This window comes from Catharus ustulatus, chromosome Z (genome assembly GCF_009819885.2).
Source record: "Catharus ustulatus isolate bCatUst1 chromosome Z, bCatUst1.pri.v2, whole genome shotgun sequence".
NCBI classification, from domain to species: domain Eukaryota; kingdom Metazoa; phylum Chordata; class Aves; order Passeriformes; family Turdidae; genus Catharus; species Catharus ustulatus.
This window is the reverse complement of record NC_046262.2, coordinates 59287135-59302911: the sequence shown is the minus strand read 5'-3', so window position 1 is coordinate 59302911 and position 15777 is coordinate 59287135. Positions and strand designations below refer to the sequence as shown.

General features: G+C 42.6%; 1 protein-coding gene across 1 annotated transcript in view; it reads right to left on the bottom strand.

The window, feature by feature from the left end:
* Positions 1-5145, bottom strand: part of MUSK (muscle associated receptor tyrosine kinase) — a 58236-nt gene extending 53091 nt beyond the window's left edge. The window contains exons 1-2 of the mRNA XM_033084872.1: positions 5049-5145; positions 177-303 (exon numbers count right to left, since the gene is read on the bottom strand). Coding sequence (XP_032940763.1) covers positions 177-303; positions 5049-5145 — 224 coding nt within the window. The remainder of the gene's footprint in view (positions 1-176; positions 304-5048) is intronic.
* Between the last annotated feature and the right edge of the window lie 10632 nt (positions 5146-15777).

Genomic DNA, 15777 nt, shown 5'->3' with positions numbered 1-15777 from the left:
AGAAAAGCCCCCAATTGCTTTTAACATTCCCTCAGAAATACAGAATCCTCTATAATTGCAGTCATTCATTCTCTCTCCTGCCACAGACCCATTTTTATATTTCCAGACATCTCCTGTGTCATGAAAAGAAACAGACAGTTTTGGCAGAAGGGTTGGTGAGGGCTGGGGCTCCATACCTGATGGGAATGCTGTTGCGTGTCCATGTAATCTCTGGCTCAGGATATGACTCCACTGCACAGACGAACTTGGCAACATCTTCTACCAGGGCATCCACTGTTTCCAGAGGAGTGCTGATCAAGGGAGCTGTGTGAAGAAGAGAAAGTGAGAACTCCTTGTGATGCCTACTGGAGGGAGTTACAGAGCCTGCCAAGCACCTTTGGTGGAGGGAGCCACGTCCCTCAATGGCATTTTCCCTTGAGGTCTCTCCATAAGGTCCATAAGCTCCAGCAAGCTCAGTGCATCCTGACACATCTCTTCCTTGAGACTCACAGCAATAGGTGAGCATGTTGCAAGGATATAGATGAGGTTGTCCCACTGCTACCAGGGTGTTGCATAGGCTGGAAGTGCAAGGGGCAGCACACAAATTGAGGCTAAACTGACCTGCCCCTGGAGTGGGAAAAGTGCCTCCTTATTAATGCGTGAGATGAGGGTTTCTTTTTTCATTATTGCAGGATTTATTCACTCAACTATTTATCTTTAAAGAAATTATATTTTTAAAAAGAGAAAAAAAACCAAAAAACCCCAAATAAACAAAAACCCAAAACTAACAAAAAAAGCCCCAACAAAACAAACAACAAAAAGAAAAACCGCCAAACCCTGTTACAAATACCAAACCCATTACAGAGCACTATATTTTCCTAAGCCAGGCTCACAAAGACCATTCAGGTCATTCAGATTTGTGTCGTGATTAGGACACTATTTTTCTCACCATTTCTAACCAAGTAGCATGAGGGCTAGAAGTTTAATAGCTATGTGAAATGCTTATCACAGACCTGTTGTCATATATTACTTGAATGTATCTTTAGAAACATTTGCCATTGCTCTGGTGAAAGACTTGAAGTACAGCTGGAAGGGATCAAAGCATAAGCCTAGCCACTCATTTTCCCTGCTCATGGTATTCTTTGCAGTCACTGCCTCCAAAAACACTTGAATGTCTTGACTAATGGCTGCAAGAGACACACATCCATATTGGTGGGACTGGATTTCACTGACAACTGTGCTGACTTAAAGTAGTTTTTACCATATTCTGTAAACACTACCTTGAAAATATATCATGGATTCAGGAGTCTACCTGTTCCCCACCGAGTGTAGCAGTATCTGGCCCACTATTTTTTCACAGAGAATCCCAACTGCTGTGTATCTACTGGCTCTCCTTAGTACAACGAGATTAAAATTCAGGCAAAAAATATATTATATCTGTTTTGCCCCTCACCCCCTAAGGAATGGGCGAGAGAAAAGACATTCAGATTTAAGCAACTGAGAATAATACAAAGTCAATACCTTAAACCTTTTTTGATTTACATGGAAGTCAAAATTAGAATATCTTTGGAGTTCTGCTGGAATGAAGCTAGAGGAAGAAAGGATCAGCTTCCACTATTACGTTTATGTAAAACTCTAAACACTTTTGACGTTTCATTAGAATGAATCTTCTTCAATAATATTTCTAAATTATATGACTTCAGATTGTATCATTGATTAGCAGTAGTGACTATACTTCTGTAAATCTTAAAACTACATCTATGATAGCTCTAAAGATCATATGGATGAAACTTCAATTAGAACAAGTCTGTGGCAAATTCATTGTTTAAGATCACTGCTTCAAATTGTATCATGCATCACTTTATTAGGTCATTTTGGGTCTTATTAAACAGAAAAAATCATCTGTATTGTTCCCCAGGTGAATCGCATGCCAGTGAAACCAAATGGAAAATTTCTATAAAGTCCTTATTTTGTTACTACTGAAGGTTGTTTTAGGAGAACACCCCCCACCGATGGTTATCCCATCTACTTTAAATGTGATGTTGCAATTTCATGGCAGAAATTTGATGGCATCAACCCCAGAGGTTTGCAATCTAATTTTATATAGTATGCTTTTGTTACTGCTGTCCACATTCCTTGGTCTCTGGAAGGATGCTTCTTTAACCCTGAGAAATGCAAACTTTTACAGTAACAATAGTTCAAAGCAACCAGTTTTAGAACCGGTGCAACAATAAACACAGCCACTTCCATAAGTAATGAAGTTATATTTGTACCAAGAGTTGGTATGCATAATGACAGTATTTTGCTCTTAGGTCAAACAAGACCCGTTCTGTATTAAATAAATTCTCTAGAAACAGTTACATACTTTTAAGTGTGTCTCTTATTCAACAGGTGACCGAATATTGCATAGACATGGTCTGACCTGTTACCTTTTGAAAGTCAGCCTACAGCTTTTTGGGCAGAATCAAGCCTCATGCTTGCAAGAAAATAGTGTCCAAACTGACAGCCCTACAGTAACAAGAAAATAGATTATTTTAAATCTGCCTTCCCAAATTCTACATCCTCAGAGAGCAACCATAACCACAACAGGGATGTATAATTTTCTTATATGCTCTTTTCTCCTTTGAGATATTTAACCCACGTAAGGACGGTGGGCAGTGGAACATGCCGTCATTTTGTGAGGAGGCAACAATGTCCCAAAATGGCTGAGATGGTACGTACAGTAATTTCACAAATACAAGCCGCAGCAATTTGACTAAGATTTTGCTCCCAAACTGGAAATGGGGCTTATACTCAGGAGTGGCAAATATGTGAATAATTTTCTGACATTTACAACCTCAGAAGTGCCAGCTAGGGTGCCGAGCCGAGCACCTGCCAGTAAAAGATGGCATTTCATGATTGTTACAAATTGTTACTCTGTTGCTCCACGGATAGAGCCTGGCTCCCTGCAGGCAGCACGGGGGGCGGGGAGAGAGGAGGGAGAGCTCCCTCCTTCCCTCCTCTGCCGCAGCCCGGGGGAGAGACGGGGGGGCCCCATGCCGCCATTGCCACAGCTCGGGGAGGTGGCGGGGGCCCCGTGACGCCACCGCCGCGGCTCGAGGAGGAGGCGGGGTGCTCCATCCCCGCCCGCCTCCGCCACCGCGGGAGCGGGGGGGGGCTCCGTCCCTGCCTGCCACCACAGGGCAGCGCCGGGCCAGGGTGAGTGAGCCCAGAGGTGGCGGCTGGCCCCGAGGGGCCCCGCCAAGTGGCAGCGCCGGGCTGGGCCACCTGGCCCCGTCAGCAGCCACGAGCAGGCCGAGCCTGCACAGCCCAAACCGAGCCAGTAAAACCCGCCATGCCACGGTTCTGTTACTATTTGGCAAATTTGTTCCACGCGGGTCCTCGCTGCGAACGACAGAGCGGCTTATACTCAGGTGCGGCTTATTTATGGACAAAAAACGAAATATTTGCCAACACCCAGAGATGCAGCTTATACTCAGTGCGGCTTGTATTCGTGAAATTACTGTACATCTAAAAGACATCCAAACAGCTTGGGGCTGGTGTCAGTCCATGTTTTCTCTAGAAAGCACTCTAAACTTATGATGCGTGCTTTACCAAATTTTAACATAGGAAAATAAAATCTGAACAATGTATGGACATATCATCAATAGAAATGGAGCCAGGCCTTTCCACATGGGGCTTTCTGATCTTTTTAAGGTACCTTTGTAGCTTTAAATAAATTGCAAATAAATTAATTTATGTATGTGTAAAGCCACACAGGTGCCATTTTTCTGAATGTCAGCTGCAGTTTCCCGAGATAGAAAAATGACCCAAGGCTGGTCACGGGACCATGAGAAAGCCAAATCCCACTTCTATCCCCAGCCCACCAGGAGCTTCCAAATGTCTTGGCTTTGGATTTGGATTCACACTTTTGAAACTGGACTAACCAGGCAAACAAAACAGTGCAGGAAACAATCAGTCCTCTGCAACATTGCAAAAACCTCGAGAAACTGCAGTTCCTATGGTAAAAAACAGCTCAGATGTGATGTCCTTGAAAAGGGAATGTATCTGTTCATTACATCGTGACACCAGGAAAAAATGTCTTCCTGTCCTCTTCATTTTTCTTGTCTTTCCAAGACCACTTGTCTTACCACAACATTCAAAAAGCATAACATTCACAAACTTACTTTAGTGCTTTAGGAAAATACTAACATTTTTATCTCAAAATATTTTTATAAAGAAGATACATTATTCCTTTTTTTCCATTTTGGGAATACCCTGACTAACAATTGTAAAAGCACAGCCCTGCAAGAGCAGCAATGTTGGCCTAACATGTGAATTCTTAAGGGCATTCTCCTTAAGATTTAATTTTGTTTTCCTGAAGCTGCAAAGTTTCTAGCAAGCGTTGAACTTCTCCGTACCATCACCATTCAGCAAAAATTGTCTTCTGCAGGTTTACCAAGTAGTATGTCCAGAATGACACCACAGCTGTGTTTTGTACCTCAAAGACTTTTCTAAACAGACTTTTTTGCCAATTCTTTCACTGGTCAAAAGTACGTGTGCATATGCCCATATGTATGCGTACACTCAAGATAGGAAAAGGTATGATAACTTCTGTGTTACATGCTATAACAAACAGTGCATGTTTGTATTTATATACATATTCCTTGTAAAGACATCATAAATATTTATTTGTTTTGAAGATTTATGTACTTACAAACCTACACAGATGTGCTGAATACAACAAATCTTAGGCTCCGCAGCAACTGGTTCTACCAGCCATTAATGCTTCTGAGCTGTCTTTCACATGAGAAATTTACATCCCACCCAGACTGAAACCAAAGGTCTCCCCTGTCTATTACAATGTGCTCTTCACAGACAAACATCCTTCAATTCCAAACACAAATATAAGAATATTTTCACTGCTATCCTTCTAGAAGCAGAGAAATGACCATTGAAAGTAGACCATTTTTGTCTTTTTTGGGAATGCTACAGCACCCACCCCACTGTTAGCAGAGACACCTTCCCCTTTGCAAAACCTCCTTCAGCAAATGGCAGAAGAGTGGGGGGAAAAGCCCCTCCAAGCAAACCTTTCAGAAGTGTCTCAGCCAAGCTGAGGGCTGCCAGGGTGAGGACGTGCACCAGGGGCACCTTCAGCAGGTCATTCATGTTTGATCCAGAAGGCATCCAGCTCCTTCAGGCGAGGCTTGCAGACTTCCCAGCCGGCTGCATTTCGGAAGCGGTGTGCAAGCAGAGCTTCTCTGCGAGTGACAGAGTGGGGTCTGAGGGATCTAAGTATAATCAGGAATTCTCCCACCCAGTGGTGGTGATGGACATGGTCAGGTGGTGTGTATCCACTTTGGTCAGTGTGAAAGCGTGGGGCTCATGAAACAAGAGAAAGCAAATCCCTTCTGAATTCCTTCTAAGCAAACAGAGAACAGCACAATGGGCAAATGCATTTCCAAGGCAGTACGCTACCCCAGTATTGCAAAGTCACGAGACCTTTATTACAGCACACTGTAAGTGCAGTAGCATGAAAAAATGCTTGCCACTGCTTTTTCCTTCATCTTAGTCCCTGTCTTTTGCAGTTTTTCTCCTCTCACTCACACACATTCCCTCTTATTATAACCTTTCAAGTTTGGCTGTAATATGCCACCTGTTGCCCTGCTGATAGTATTTCTTTTCTTAACAGATGCACTTACTGGAGCAGAAGAGGTTGGCATTGGTGACTAAAAGTGCCTTTCTGTAGAGAAACATTACAGTGGAGTTTAATCTCCAGAAACAGCTTGTTATGCACCAGGTTTCTGCCTAAGATGAAAGACAACCAACACTCATTTTCTAGGAAGGCTTAGAGAAACATGAGTATCAAGATCTCCTGGCTAACTCTGTCTTGCCTCATCCTACCACAAAGGTTCACGTTATACTTTCCAAAAATGTTCAGTCATTTGTACTGCCTGTTTTTCCAATATAAATATTTATAGGAAGAGCAAAGAGGCTTACCACTGTGGAAAGGCTGATGCAGGGGCAATATCTGCATGAGCAGGGAAAAAGATGAATAATCAGTCTGGGAAGAACCTAATTGATGATGATCCTCTTGGAATATGACTCCACATACTTTTCACCATTTTATCAGCAGAGTGGAGAAGAACTTTGCACTAAACTACATGGTTTGAGGAAAGTGAATGTGCAGTCATAACATATCACAGTAAAAAGTATTTTGAAATCTCTGGAATTTCCTTTATTTGCTGAAACTCTTGATTTAAACTACTTCTTAGCAGTCATGGCTTAGCAATTAACATGGTTCAGCAGTGCTTCTTCTGAGGAGCAAATGGAGTAAAGCCAACCAATGCTGGGAATGTGTGAATCCCCGTGGTCTGGCATGACTTTATAAAAGCAATGTTACTTTGGGGACATGCCATTGTTGACTAGGAACAAGGATCTCTAGGTAAGTGTTCCTCCGAAGATTAATAAAGGCAGAAACACTCACAGAAGATGTTAAAGATATTCCAAAAATTCTGGACTTAGCAATACAACAAAGCAAAACAAGAAGACAACAACGAAACAACAATGATCATATCAGGGAACAGAGAAATACTGATTCATGGTTGAACTTGCAAATATTTCTTTTAATTCCAGACTTATCCAATTAAACTGCTCCGAGATTTGGTCTGCTAGGAGGAGATTCACTTCGTGGAGGGACTTGACCAAAGACTTTTACATTGATGGATTCCTGTTTGGGATGTGATACATGGCCTTTGAAACTGCACCATCCATATGAGTGCAGAAATTAATATTTTCCATTTATTTGCTAATTGCAGCACTTAGAAATGACTCGGCCAGCAATGGGCTGTTAAATGCTAATAATGCCTTTGTATTTTAGGGATTACCAAAGTACTCTAAATCTCTCATGTCCTCTACTTCATATATTTTTTTATTAAAGATCATAATGACCTCCACTGCTCTAAATTGAAAAGATGTAAATTTACACAGTAAATGAGAATAGAGAGGATATGTGGGCAAAGGCGCACAAGCTCCAGCTACATATGCCACACAACTAACATACAATGCATATGCGAAGCTGGTGGTCATCTGTGCCCATCACGGAAAGATGTTTCTACGCACAGTGAAATCAGTGAAAATCAAATGCTGGTGACACCAAATCTTCTTTGATCTCAAGTATTTTCCACGCTTATCTTATAAAAGTAAAACCTGTCTTTAATTTTTACTCATGGGGTTATGAGTTTGCCGCTTGTTGGGTGTTGTGTTTAGGTTTTTTCCTAACAAAGCTGAGATGCACGCAGTTAACAGATTATTATATTTACATCTGTTGTTACTTATAGTCATGCCCCAAAGTTTCTCCTGAGATGAGGTCCCAGCAGCCTACACAATAATGAGAAGAAATCCAGTCCCCAGCTTTCAGACCTTGCGGGTGAAGCTTTGCTGCCACAGATTTCTGCTTATCTCTCTGCACTTCAAACACTCCAAAGAAGTCAGTTCATGATGTTCAGTACACAAGACAAGATGTGGAGTGTTCATTCACCTAGCTAGCATTTTTTCCCACTGCAAACTGTTTGTGAAGTGACAAATACAGTATTTTAAAATAAATGCATAAATACAAAGAAAGTAGTAATTTGTTAGAGTTGGCAGAAGAGATAATTGTCTTGCAGTCAATGAATTGGCTTGGCATTTCACCACTATGGTTACTGGAAACTGTTTGCAGGACAGAACCATGCTGAGCCCTTTTTCCTGTACACCTCTGTACACCTCCCTCCTTCTTCCAAGTATTCTGCTGGAGGCTGACAGTTTTGCATGCTAATGTGACATAATTCGACCACTGAATTATTTGAAAACTGGCTTTTCTCCCACATCACCCTCTGGGATGTCTTCTCCTGAGGTAGTCCAAGATGTTCACTCAAGTAGACAGGCTAGGACAGGTATTTCCAGCAGAAACTGTCCAGACAGAGAACAAAATCATCCTACAAAGAGACTTAATGAAATTGCTTTGGCAATGGCCCTAATCACCCAAGCATCTGGTGATTCACACTGAAATAATCCAAGTCAGCACTAATCCAGCCTGAGTAGTGATTGACTTGCCTGACCTCAGATTGAGGTGAGGCTGATTGACCTGTAGATGCCTGGATCCTCCTTCTTGACCTTTGACTGGGTGATATTTACTTTGTTCCAGCTCTCAGGTAACCCTCCTGGTCACCACAACCTTTCAAAAGTTTGTTGTTGGCATGAGGTGCAACACCTTTGTCATTGGCTTCTCCACCTCTTGTATGAGAAAGTTTTCATCAATACTTTCCAAGAACCTCCTAGATTGTTTGTGCTTTGCTGAAGGCAAGCCAGAAAATGAGCGTGCTCTAACCTGCCAAGATAGCAGATATGTACAGACACAGAAGACAAGTGGTTTTCAAATTCCAAGGAGCCATGTCATGGCTCCAAGGTTTTTCCAGCCAACAGAGAGATTGAAAAGGATGTACTGTGTGGTGTTCCCTTCAGATGGATGCATACATGTGTCCCATGCTCAAGCTCCTGGGTATCTGTCATGGAAAAAGCATCTTTGACAATGCATGCTAGCATTAGGGGAGGAGGTAAACATTATTTTAGTTCTTTTATTACACACTGAAAGTCACTTCTTTTACAGTGATCCTAAGTGGAAGCAGCTCATGTAGCCACCAGCTCCAAGGAATTCAACCCAACCTACAAGACACATGTGCCCAGTAAGGTATTGTGGCTTAGAACAATAAAAGAACAGACAAATCAAATGTGACAGAACAGCAAAAACAGTACACTGCACTCATGGAACATGCAAAGAAATAAACTGTACTGTTGCTGTTCTTTACCCTGGACTTTAGGGTTTTCTGTTTAGTATTTTGATTTTTTAATTGTCAAGATGAAAGGAAGGCTTTTCTCTAAAGTCCTCTAAGAAACACAGACCCTTCCCGAAGCCTCAATTAAATTGAGGGTTTCAGACACACTCCGCTTGGTCTCTACCCTCAGCCATCTGGACCAATCTCTGGTCTCCTACTAATATTTTTAAATTTACTAAGCTCTGATGCCCAAATCAAAAATAATCATCTTTTCTTTTCTTGAGATTTTGTGGCAACTGGGAAACCTAAAATTTCCATTAATTTCTTGTCGTGCTATAAACTTCCCTGTAATTTTTCAGCTCACAGAATCTGATGCTACTGACTAAGGACAATCTAAGATGCTGAACTATGTTTTGTGGTGGGGCAAAACTATGTAGGGTTATGAGATGTAATTAGTGAAGCAAAATAATATAAACACTGTAAAGAAAATGAAATAACCCTTGTCATGCACCTAGCTAGCTGTACATGGTACATACAGCACAGAGGGTGAGCTGAATGCAGTTATTTCATAATGTATAAGCTAATTTCTCTGCTGAGAGATCTGCCTCTTATTTCAGTTGTTGCCAGTATTATCCAGCCGCACACCATAACACAGTGAATAACACACTCTCGATAACCCTCTCATCTCAGAGGATAATGCTGTCATGATGCTGAGCTGGAGTGGGAGAGAGATGTTCTGTTTCCCCAAATTTGGTTGCCACAAAAAATATACAACCCTTGTTCACCAGCTTCTGGTTTCAGTCTTTTATCCTGTGCTTGCCACTGGAAGAGTGCAACCTGGAGACCAGGTTGACTGCTGGCACACAAAACCTGCTCTCCATCACATGGTATCCAGAAAGTGAGAAACAAGACCTGCATTTAGATAAAACTATAGCAGAGCTCTTACTGATCCCCCCGGCAAGTGGGGAAGGAGAGACTCAGCATGGATTTTCAGGTTGTGGGAGCCACATGAAGGAGAGCAAGATTCTACCTACAGAATCCCTTTTCGCAGAAATAAGGAGGTGTTTCACCACAGGAATACATCAGGGATTTAATATATTTCACTGTTTTTAATCCCAGAATACTGCACCTTGTAATATCTCACTCACCAAGAAATAAATAAAATCTCAGCTTGATCTGACAATAAACGTATAGGGTATCTTATGCATCAGATAGATAAATTTTCAATTTTCAGGTTTTGTCTGTCATTATTTGCTTGTCTTGATTTCTGTTTTATGTAGGGGAGGAGCAAAAGGCAAGCAGTGGGAGTTTATAGGCATGACAAAAGCAAACAACCAGCTTGGTGTCAAACATACAGCCTCTAGCACAGCTGGCTTCAAGTGAAAGATTTTGGTCATGTACACAATGCAGAAATCAACGGTCCTGAGTGATCATAGAATCATAGGCCTGTAAATATCTTTTCCTTCCATCACTATGACACCTCTGAAACTCATAGCATCTCTGTGCAGCCAACCAGGATCCAAGAGCTGTTACAACATAGGGGTGTGATATGGGGAAACACTCAAGTTTCAGAAGTACCTGCACCCATGCAATAGCTTGTCTGCCAGTGGAACAGGACACTTGAAATGGAGCTGCTGCATCCTGCCAGCTGATGGCAGGTTGCCACGAGTGGCTGCGGGAGGTGTGCAACACACAGGTCCCAGGGGCATCCTATCCCCTTTCCTTTCACTGGATGTGGGCAGCGTGCAGCAACATGTGAAACAGTTCCACCCTGTTTTTCCAGAAAAGATAGCTTTTGCCTGTTGCTCTGATAGGAAGAAGAACTTCACAGCATTTATAGCTGAGGAGTTTTTAGACACCGTGCTATATGCTGAAAGTAATTTTGGGGGGGTTTGACTATACATATTAAAAATGAGAAATTAAATTCTGCTCTGAGCTCACCCCAGGCAACCCCATTGACGTCAATGGAGTGTAACTGAGAGCAGAATGTTGCCTGTGATCTATTTTACTTAGAGTTCACCTGCTGCTCATTTGAAGCCATAATCCTTGGTGACATCCCAGTCAGAGAGAGGCTTGCACAGCAGAGATCAGGTCCCAGTGAGAACTTCACTCAGTGAGGCATTCTTGGCTATGGTGTTTTGGATCATCTCGATATCTACCTGCTACAGGAGTCACACTGGCAGCTATTTAAACATTGATGTGTATTATTTAGGAGCACCATAATTAGCACAGCAGTATAAGTGAGTGAACCTCCTTAATCAAATGGTAGATCATGGCCCAAAGATACATCCAACACATCAGCACATTTAAGAGCAAACACTGCAAAAGTGATATGCAGGTGACATGAGAGAAGAAATGGGAGGGAGAACCAAAGACAGAAGCCTCAACGAAACATCCTCAGTAACACACAGTTCCCCATGGAAAATAGGGTCCTGCAGAGGAACTGCAGCCAGGACAGTGCTTTCTGTAAGAGCCACAGTGGGGTTCTGTGTCCTTATGCAGATTTAACAGCCCAGGGAAAAAAGTATCTGAGGCACACATCTGAGGGTGAGAGGAGGGTGTTCAGAAGCCCATGAGATGCTACAAAGGAGGGATAGATATGGGAATTTGCGCAAGGCCTATGAGCCTAGGGAAGAAAGCTTGACAGCAAGAACCTTCAGCAGGTTCTGCATAGCAGGTGGCATTTAAGATAATGAAAGGTGTTAAGCTTTTCAGTTCCATATTTATTTGCACTGTCCAGTAATCTTCCTCAGATTTGTTAAATATTGAGAAAGAACTCACCCAATGTACTGGCATACTCACAACATTAGTCCTTTAACTCCATCGGACTTGACCTGAGGGTCCTGTCCCTGCATGTTGTGAGTGTCGCATCATTTCACATGTTTGGAATGAGGGCAATGGTCACAGTTTGTGGGCCTTCTCCTACAGCCCAGACTGTGGTTCTGCCATTTACTATATTGTGAGCAACTAATGAATTGTGCATCAGCTGTAAAGCTGGTCAGGAGATAATACAGATGGGGGTCAAGGGTTTGCACCTAAACTGAAATTGTCTTGTGGCTAACTAAAGTGAAACACTTTCACTTGAAAATCTCACCGGGCAGAAGATGTTTTGGGTAACTCTGCAAGAGGCTAAGGCTCAGAAGGTGGGCTTGGAGCCCTTTCCAAGGGCTGTAGCTGCTGTTGCCAAGTGGCAGTGATGTGTCCTACACACTCCTGCCTGACAGTCTGTCCCCAGATGGCAGCTAGAGAAGGAAGTTGGCCTGCTTGACCACCTTTTCTCCCTTTCTCCCTCTTCTCCATCCCACTCCAGGTGGATAGGGGGTTCTGGTCACTGCTTCAGTGCATCTCCACCTTGACCTTCTTCCCTCAAAAGTGGCAGATGGTCACTGGAGAGGAGGTCACATTAGGGAAACCTGCATGGGCTCAGGGATACAGATGTTCCCCAGGAGCAGTAAGATACCTGAGCATCCTTGCAGCAGTAGCCAAGGTCTCATTGTGTCTTAGAAATCCTGCTTGACAAGCAGCACTGAGTCGCAGCCCCCAAAATAGCTTACAGCCTAATCAGTCAATTCTTCCAGTCAGTGCTTCCGTGGAGAGCTTTTGCCTTGAACATTTTCATAGTGTTTGCCTTTTTCCTCTGAGTAGCAGTAGCAGTTCTGGAGCATCTGGAAAATGAAAAATTCACCGGGCCAAATTCATCTCCTCTGACCATTGCAACAGGCATGCAGCAGGGTTGGATTTCCCCCTGCCCAACACCAGTTTAATGCACTGCAGCTGCTGAGCAGTGCCTGCCGGCACGTCTGGAGCAGGCGGGGTTTTCCCATGGTAGGATCCTCGTGTGGCTGCAGACCAGGCCTGTCAAACTGCAGAGTCATCCATGCTGCTCAGCCAGGCCCCACAGCTCCACAGCATGCAATCAGCTCTGCCCTGCATCCCTCTCTGTCCTGCATCAAGGGATGGATCATTGCATCCCAACTTCATGACTCTTCCCCAGCCATCTAGAGACACAGGGGATGTCCATGAGGTGTGCAGGGAGACCCACTCCTCCCTTAGCAGGAGCTGGAAATCCCATTTGCATTGACACCAGTGGCCCAGTTTCTAATGGTGTTGACAAGGTAGCTGAAGATGCAAGACAGAAAAAGCAGGATGGACTTGAATTTCAGCAAAATGTCTGTAAATTTTCAAGTGGTGTAAACTGTTATCATTCCTTTGGCAAAAGTGAAACTATGCCAGTTTGCCTTTCCTTGAGAGCTTCATATTTGATTGCAATCACTGACAATTCAGCTCTTTATCTTATCTGTACATCAGAGTTTCTGTGTACAGCTGCTCTGCAGCTACTACTCTCTCCCACACCTTACCTTCAGCTGAAGAAGTTGTTGTTTAGCCCATGGACACATTTTAAATCCATTTAAATCCATTCTCTATGAAGATTTTTGACACAGAGGCTGTGTAGAACCTAAATAAAAATGTCAGTGGATGTATCTTCCTATTTGAAGCCAAATCAGGGCAGAAGCCAGACTCTGCATTTTAAATGTAAGGTTTCTGCTAAAAGTCTGAATTGCTCATTTGGTTAGAGCATGGTGCCAAATAATGCCACGGTTGTGGTTTTGATCCCCATGCAGGCCATTCACTTAAGATTTGGACTTGATGATCCCTGCAGGTTCCTTCCAACACAGAATGTTCTATAACTCCTGCAACTGTTTTTATAATGTACTATGTGTAAGGCAAAATGCAGTTTCTTTTTATCCAGGTTAAGATGAGAAGGCTTTATAGCAGCAACCACCATCCACCTGTCTACATCTGTGCTGTTGAACCACTTGAGATGGACAGCCTTCCAACCACCTTCTGGCAAGGGTCCATTCTAAAATACAAGCCATCTCTATGAATTGTTTTAACCTAGCCCAAAACTGCATCAGAGTTCATAAGCCACTGAGATTCTAGCACTGGGACCATCTACTGCTGCAATCTACAGGTATATATGGAGCTACAACATTCAATTAAATTCAGGGACCCCTTTTCTAAGATAGCCTAGAATTTTAGTTTAGACCAAACAAAATTCATGCAGTGTGCTTTTCACACCAACAGGACTACTGTGGACAGGCCTTTCACAAATGAGTATTACCTTCTTTTCTTCACCCATCTGAGCTGGGCACTTATTGGGCCAGCTGTCTACAGCTCTCATTAGAAACCACAGCCGCAGCTCTGGTAGCTGTTGTCACCAATGCCAGCTGGTGATGCTTATCTCAGTAAACTCCTCTAAAACACTGTTGCCTATCCTCTTTTTCCAGAGCTACAGCACAAAAATTCAGCTACACTTTAGTGGAGGCATTGTCTTCTTCCCACTCAGTGCTCTCCTTTGCCTCCTGTAAGTGAGCAAAAAAGCCTTGGACAGTCGTGCAAGAGGCAACATCACTCACTGGCATTGTCAAGGGTCAGACAATATAGGATGCATTTCTTCCAGGAGTCCCCTCAGTGGGATGAGAGTATGTGTCTGGGTAATGCATAACTTTATCTCTCCAGAGACTGGGGCAGAAAAAGCAGGAACCAATTGTATCTGTAAAGTGACAAAAGTATGTAGGATGACTGCACACAAAGTCATGGTGCAAACGTGTGCTTTACAGCACTTTTGTGTCTGCTTTCGGCATTGAAAAAGGAAAGATATCTGCTTTGTCTGATGAAATTTACATCCTTAAGAAAGCATCATAACAGAAGGATGTCAAAAAGGGACATTCCATATGTGGAAATTACTGTTTTGTTGAAGTTTCTAACAGTTTGTTTTGTTTTGGGTTTTTTGGGGTGGGTTTTTTGTTTGTTTGTTTGTTTGTGGTTTTGTTTTATTTTTTGTGGACAAGTGTGATTTTGAATCTATTAATGTGTGGTATCACACTTGTCAGGGCACCTCCAACAACATATGCATGACAGAGACTCCTAGGGGCTTGCTTCTGGAATGTCAGAAATGCAGTACAGAGCTACAGTGTTCAAAATATCCAGGGGAAAAAAAATCCCCGAATTAGGCAATTCTATCAGGCTGAGGAAATAAGATAACAAGCTGAAAAACTGAAGAATAGTTGTATTTTTGAAAATATACTAGTGTCCCTCAGGCATTCAAAAATCATGAGTCAGATCTGAAAAAAAATCACAGTTGGCTTAAAAATGAGAGTTGTGGGGGTTAGTAACCTTGCATTGTCTGCACTATTAATGGTCACATTCCTAAACTCTTCTGGAAAAAATGGAAATTGAACTTTATTTTGGAATAAAAGCAGAGATTCTTACATAATCTACCAGCCCCAGGGGCTGATGCATTTAGCAGAACATCAGATAATATGATAAAACCCGAACAGTTTACAATGCTGGAGTTAAACTAATTTGTGTAGCCCTGGCAGTAGATTTCAGGGCTGGTTCAAGAACCCACATCCACAGGACTGGTGTGCTTTGACGGAGTCATTAACAGACATAACTTTTCTGGGATGCAGTTTTTGGATAGTGGTTGTCAGAAATTACATGATATCTCTGTTTTACTCAATGGAAAAAGGCTCTCTGAGTAAGAGAAAACCCCTGGAGGGACAGGGGTTAATTTGCAGTGGCAAATTAACTAACAGAACAAAGCACATTTTAAAGGACCGTCTGAAATTTTAGGTGCTTTACTCAATGCAAATATCTCTCATTGTGTTTCAATAAATGTGCTGTGTTGCTCTAAAACTTGTCCCCTGTATATTACATTGTGATGACATTCCTGTGTAGCATTAGGTTTGGCTAAAATACACTTTTTTAATTGCTAGCAACTTAACTTTTAAGAGGACCTAAAGTTTGACTCAAAAGGAAGAAAAACTCAGTTTCCAAAACTTCCAGAAGTCTTTGCAGATGCCTGGTATCTCCTAGCATAAATCAAAGCTCTTCCAATTGTAAAGCTCCTCATGCTGGGAGATCACCTGGGGGCCTTGGGTCTCCACTATCACATTGAGAATTGATCTGGCATGGTTTCCTAGTCTTTAAGGATGTCACCATG